Consider the following 7,247-nt stretch of genomic DNA (forward strand, 5'->3'; position numbering starts at 1 on the left):
ATAAAGGGATGAAAATATGGCTATGGTGATAACCCAATTGGATCTCCTCACTAAAAATATAATAGGAGCACCTAAAAATGCTATCAATGTCATGGCCTCTCAATGTGTCAAAGGTTATGATGAGGATGAATCTAAGGAAATCAATAAAGACATAAGGATGTTGGCAAATTATTTGAGGGGTTCCCGCCCTGCCTATCAAAGTCAAGGATAGAATTAAGGTTAGAACTATCGTGACCAAGATCATGATTGGCGTGATAGATTAAGGAATAGAGATCAGGAATAGAGAGACAAGAATATGGGTTATGATAGATTGTTCCCCCTCATGATCATGTCAAGGAAAAATAAGCAAGCTCGGTGAACCTTGAAAAATTCAAAACGGAGGATGTACTTGCTCAAATCTTGATACGGGTTACAAGACCGACAAAATAGTAAAGGAGATGAAGTGAGATTTTTCTCAACTTAACCAAATAGTTGTTTCAAATTCACCTTCAATCAAGCAATTGGAGACATAAGTAGGGAGAGCTTCTACCCAACTCAATATTAATCCAAAAGGTTGCTTACACAGTGGTAAATCTTAAAAATAAAGGCCATGTCTTCGCAACTATTACTAGGGTAGAAATCTTGGTGAGCATGTGATTAAAGTTGAGGAAAAGTATCTCGATGATCAAATTAATGTGAATAATAAGCGGTCCAAATCTCCAAGTATTGATGCTTCAAAGTCTCTTAACGAGGATGATAAGGATCCAATAATAGTTGAAGACAAGGATGATGAGGAGGAAACTCCAAAAGTGATTGATGGTGATATGAAAATGGAGAATGATCCTCAAAGTATTCTATTGTCCCCAATGAAAATTCCTCCACCCCTTTCACAAAGGTTGAAAAAGAAAGATAACAATTCCAAGTTCAAAAAGTATCTTGCAAAGCTTAGCAACCTCTCAATCAATATTCTACTATTAAAGGCTCTTTAGGATATTTTGGATTAAGCTAAAGCAATGAAGATATTGATGTCAAATAAGAGGCTTGTAGATGGTGAGACCATTGAAGTGACCTACACCTATAGTGCCATCGTGTCAAATGCCATGGAAGAGAAAAAGAAAGACCCGTGTGCTTTTACCATCCCTTGCACCACTAGGATCCACAAATTTGACAAGACATTATATGATCTTGGCACTAGCATAAATTTGATGCTATATGTGTTGTATAAAAATCTTGGGATGGGTGCTTCTACATCCACCACCATGAGATTATTGATGACAGATCGCTCGATTAAGAAATCAGTTGGAGTGTTATATGATGTATTGGTAAAAGTTTATAGATTTATTCTCCCGATGAACTTTGTTGTCCTTGATTATGAAATAGACCACGTAATGGCCATAATCCTTGGGAGACCTATCTTGGAAATCAAAAGGGTGCTAGTTGATATGGATCATGGAGAAATGACATTTTGGGTGCATAGTGATGGAGTCTCATTTCGAGTATGCAAAGCTAAAAAGATACCAAGTGGGTTACAAGTGGTCTCGGTTATTGATGTTGTTGATAAAGAAGAGGATTTTAGGTCATCTCAGCTCAAATTCCCAACTTGAAAATTAAAAATTACATCGTGCCTCGATGATAAATTAGGTGATGGATGGGAGGCAACCATCATTGCCATTGAATTTGCTCGTATCCTTTAAATTTTTTTGTTAGAATAGATTTTATTGTCTATATTGATCCATGCAAATGAGGTTCCCAAAGTGTACATTTGAATGATATTGAGCAAGGAAAAGTGTGGTTATGGGCTGACAATTGAAAATAGAAGAGCAGAAACTAGTCTCTATTACTGTGATTAGAATCATTATCGAAATCTTATTATCATATTATCATGATCATAGAACTTTGACCACGATCATGATTAAGATAGTTTTATAAAAAGAAAAGTCGACAAAAAATTCCCTCCATACTTCCTCTCAAATTTCTCCCAATGGCTCCTATTCTTGCCTTTATTAAAAGCATCTCTAGTGTAATTGCATTCTCCATGCATTCCCTCATCAGGTATTTGCTTTGATTCTCCTCTTGTATGCTCGTGTGTTGGCTGCATGCTTAATCTTAAGATTAATTAAGTTTGTTTGGTGTGTTATCTATTGTTATTGGTGTGCACATTATCGGGGAAGTCTTGAGTACCAAAAATTATTTAAAATGGGTAATAATAGCATAAACACACCAAGTGTTTGGTAAAATGTCCGAATAAATTCCTTACTAGTTTTTCCATGTTTTAAGGGCATAATTGGGTGTTTAAGAATTGTGTTCCATGTTCTTGGTATCATTTATTGGTTATGAACCCATATTAGTATGGAAAATTAAAATTTATGGACAGGATCATGCTTGGCCAATGGTCTTAGGTACCATGATTGTGGTCACCAGGTCGCGATCGTAGAAGTGCGATCATAGTCTAGTGATCCAAGGTCGCAGTCCTATGGCCCACAATCTTTGCATCTGAGAGTTGTATATTAGCCAGGACCAAATTCCTGAATTTTTATTTTTAGCCCAAATTTGATCAAGGAACCATTTCTCAAGATTAATGAAGTAACATAACATAGTTTTTATATGATGATAGTGTTTACTAATGCTTTGTATTGTTTTTAGGTCATCAAGGAGAGAAATGTCAGACTATGATCAAATGCACTTCATGACCCCTGAGTACCAAACTTTGTACTTTGGAGACATGCCTAAGACAATACTATCCCCAGAATAAGGCATATGTTTAGACAAGGTGTCAGAGAAACTCCCAGCATTTCATGATAGATTGGTGGCCATCAGGTGCATATGCTTCACCCCTAATCTATGCCAGGAAAATGAACATTGGGTTAGGGAGTTGTATGCAAAATTAAGTGTAGTATCTTTCTCCAACCCAATTATAAGAATTGGGGAAAGGACGTCCACTTTGGGGCTGAGCAAATCAATGATATATATGGGTTGTCGAATGCTGACATAACACAGTTTGAGACAAAGGGTTGTGAACCAGGGAGATGGCTAGTTGAGAAGTTGTGTATTAAAAGAGAGTCTCATGGGTTTCCATAAAATGGGGATATCATTGTATGATTTCACGTCTGAGGCTTAGATCTGATTAGTGCATGGGTTTCCCCATACCCTAACATGACCAATAACCCAGATATGCAAGCTCGGATGGTCACGTGCATCTTAGACAACAATGCTTTGAATGTTGGGTGTATTTTGCTGTCATGCATAAGGTATTTCAAGAATAGAGGCAGCTCCTAAATCATTTTTCCTTTCTTGAGAAAAGAACTTTGCAAGATAGCAGGTGTTGAGGAGTACCCACGAGATACTTGGGTATGCCAAAAGAACCCTATTAACCCTCTTAAGATTTGGGGTAAGGGCATACTTGGAAATAACAAGTAGAGAAAAATCGACTTGGGTAATTTGATAGATGATGATATGGACTCATGTAGGACATCCCCAGTAGGGTCGTTTGATGAGATCTCGAGTGAGATAAGAGCAATCAAGGAGCTTGTGTCTGGGCTACCTACAGGATCGAGAGGGCTTTTTATCACTTGTCACTCTGATGTTGCACAGATTAACTATGAGCAATTTTCGGCAGACTAGAAAGAGTAAGAGGCCACATTATTAAGGCTTGAGAGGGACTACTCCTCCTTAGCATGGTCACATCGAGAGCTATGGGAGTCTCATGATAAGAAGAGAAAAAAAGAGAAAAGAAGAGATAAATTTTTCACCCGTATATGGAAAGAGGTGAAGGGCTTATGGAAAGTCCTAAAAACCATAGATAGACTTTCCTCCCTGAGAACAGATTCAGATGATGAGGTCCTAACTTTATGGTCTAACGATAAGGGGTTAACTGTTGTTGAGGCTGGAGATGATGAGGAGGAGACAATGAGTGATGCCATCACTTGATGCAGTTACAAGGAGCTCTCTTTACCCTTTCTATGCTTTCTTAATACGTAGTGATAACACTACAAGCTTTTATTTAGAGGTTCCCATCTACCTATTTTATTTGATATTTGTTCGGTTTGTTTTATTTAGAAATTCTTATGTTTATTTGTATGATTCTATTTTATTTGGGTTCTAATATTGGGAATCCTAATCGTGTCAAAATTTGATGGATTAGTCACTTATTTTCATTTTTTGATTTGTTTATATTCTTAGATTTTTATCTTGTTTTAATAATAATGTTGGATGAGTCTTTCCTTATGATAGATTGAGTGACGACATTCTTAAGAGAAAATCATCGTTTTTTTGGGTTTTGAGCCATAAATACAGAGGAAGTCTGAGTACCCATGGCATTATAGATTTGGGATTGCCCTTATTCCTATGGTAAAGTATGAGTATCCATATGGTTTTCCCTTGTAAGAGCCAAAATGTGAGATCATGTATCGATTTGGTGCTAATAATAACCATTCTTGCATGGTGAAAGGTGAAGCAAGCATCATCCTCCATCCAAAACCTTTTTGAGAAAATTAAGGGTATGGACATGAATGGTTTTGTAACAACTCTTTACCTCTTTTTGTGACTCATAAGTCTTTAGTTGATAGTGTATGGAAAATAACTCCTTGGATCTCCAGTAGGAAATGTAAATTATCCTCCTTGAAAAGTTTGCATGCCATGTATGCTGAGCTTATTCCCATCATTATCATGCTTACTTGTGTTATATAGAACTTGACACATTAGTTTATCAAAGCTAATTTTGAATATGCATCATGATGAAATATCTTAGGCCTTCTCTGTGAACATGGGAACCTACTTTATACTAAAAGATCCTACCCGTACGTAGATAGTATCCCTAGTCACCCACTTTAATCCTTTGAACCTTTGTTTAGTAACCACATTACAAGCCATGAGCCATTTGAAATTTATCCCTCTTTTGGACCCTACCCTCCTTAAACTTGAAAGTGCTACTTGAGGCTAAAAGCCTAAGTTGGGGGTGGTGAATATTTGAAGAGGAAACTTTGGCCAACGTATTGTAAGTGAGTGTCTAAGAGATAAACAATGAGAACAAATGAATATAAAAAAAAAAAAAAAAAAACTCAACAAAAGAATGAAATGCACAAATTGTATAAGGAAAGAGATGAGAAGAAAATACTTTCAAAAGATGGGTGAATCAAGGTAGTAAAAGTAGGCACATGTGTGAGTTGTAAATAAATGAAGTGGCTCATGACCCAAAGTTTAGTTGAATAATGTGTTATTTAAATTTAATAGAGGGTGTATTCACTTTAATCCCAAATGTTTATCCTACCCTTTCTTGATCCTACATTATAAGCTTGAAAAGGTCCTTTGATATCTCCAACTAAGTGTCTTCAAGTTAGTGGCAATTGAAAATAAGGGCAAGAATATGGAATTATAATTATTTTCATTGTGAGATTCTTTGTGAAAGTGGGTGCTTTCACTTTAGTGCCTTGTTTCATAATAGATACTATGTTGTGTTGGGACTTTCCTTCATGAGGAGGCTTGTGGACTAATTTAGGCGGGTGAAATTGTCATCTTTTGAAAATAAGGAAAAAACATGTAGTTTAGTCACTATTGATAGAGAGTCACTTCAAATGAGTTAGTGGTTGTTAATTGGTTATTCTTAAAAGTCTTTTGTATCCTTGAAAGTGTGGTTGATTTTGAGGGGAGTTGTGTGAATAGATTTTCCCTTTCTTGAGGATAATTGGTGTTTTTAATTGTGTTTGGAATCATTATGACCATTAGGTTGTATGCATGGACTGATAATTGAGTAGTCGCATTGAATGTGGAGTAGTGTTGCTTGAGGATAAGCAAGTTTTAAGTTGGGGGTGTTGATGAATGGTAAATTTGCCACATATCTATATCCAAATACATGCAGTTCGTTATTAAAATGCTTTAAATCTCATGGTTTACATGTTTGTAGGTAATCAGATGAAAAGGCATTGAAGTGAAACCGAAAAAGGAAGAAAAAGGCCAAAGTGCTTGCACAAGCCAAAAATCAAGACCAAGGATTGAACCTCAGGTACCACAATTGCGGTCTGAGGTTTGCGATCATAATCCACAGCCAAGTCAAACCTCGGTAATTGTGAAGTGACTATCGTAATAGCGGGAGTCACGAACACAATAAAAATAGTGCGATTGCAATGGTGCAGAATAGCTTCAAGGGAAGAATAGGAATTTTAAAAAGATAGATCCCAAATCTGAAAAGGTCAAAACCCGAACACATTTAACGCATCTTTCAACCAACTTTCAATTATGAGGGAGAAAAACTATTCCTATTTTTGGCAAATAATAAGTGTAGTAAATTCTCAAAAAGTTTAGTTAAATTTGTTATTGAAGTGTGGATTAGTCTTGCTGTGGTTCTCAATGAAAGAATTAAATGTTAACTTAGGTATATCTTTTTTCTCCAATATCATAAGTAGCTAAATCCTTGTCTTGGGGTTATGCTTGAATAGGGTGTTAATGTGTATGAGTGTTGATTGTTTGTCTAAATTGATGGTTGATAATGTTGGGGTTTACTATTACTCTATGTTTGAATTGATAAATATGGGTGAATAGCCAAATTACCTCTGATCCCATATTATCCTTGAAAGAGGGATGTGGATGATGAGTAATTGTGAACAAAAATTGATTTCATCTTCTTTTGTAGCATTATATTAGAAATAAGAATTTCTATGTTCATAGGCATTATCTTAGAAATAAGGATGCCAAGTTGAGATATTGGGTTAATGAATTTTCCACATTAGTGAGGTGTTCGAAAGAACCCATGAATGAAATTTAGTGTTTTGTTGAAAGACTAACACTAAAACCCTTATACCTAGCCTACCCAAAATTCATTAACTAAAATTGGGACTACCTTTTGATTACCCGTACATGGATTACCCCTAGGACGACATAACCCCAAGAACTCTCTCTATTGGTTTTACTCATTAATTGTTTGCTCTTACATTAGTGTTATAGTGTGATTTGTTCAACAAAAGTTCTAATTCATAGCCCTTCATTTAAGTACATGATTTATTTTAGTTTTACATTATGGGTTAACTCCTATTTAACTCTCAACATACATAGGTTTAGAAAATGAGTTTGCACTCCTTGTGGATATGACCCCGACTCTTGTTGGGTTTATATTGATGACGACTGCCTTACATCAAAATAATGGTGTAAGTTGAGCGTCATCACTTTTCTAGATGGGTTGAATGGATTTTTGGCGTATTTTGATGCCTCCAGGGTTGGGTTAGCTTATTTTTTAATGAAGAATGGGAAAGTAATAGCTTATGTATAAAAGTAATAGC

The 7,247-nt window shown here is 36.0% G+C and overlaps 1 protein-coding gene across 1 annotated transcript; it reads left to right on the forward strand.

The window, feature by feature from the left end:
- Nucleotides 1-992: 992 nt before the first annotated feature.
- Nucleotides 993-1,583, forward strand: LOC107876600. The gene has a single exon (XM_016723489.1). The coding sequence runs from the start codon at nt 993-995 to the stop codon at nt 1,581-1,583; it is 591 nt and encodes a 196-aa protein (XP_016578975.1).
- Nucleotides 1,584-7,247: the final 5,664 nt, after the last annotated feature.

This window comes from Capsicum annuum, chromosome 7 (genome assembly GCF_002878395.1).
Source record: "Capsicum annuum cultivar UCD-10X-F1 chromosome 7, UCD10Xv1.1, whole genome shotgun sequence".
Taxonomy (NCBI): Eukaryota; Viridiplantae; Streptophyta; class Magnoliopsida; order Solanales; family Solanaceae; genus Capsicum; species Capsicum annuum.

Excerpts from the sequence above, each read along its gene's own strand:
- LOC107876600 (XM_016723489.1), top strand. The coding sequence starts at position 993 with ATGAAGATATTGATGTCAAATAAGAGGCTTGTAGATGGTGAGACCATT.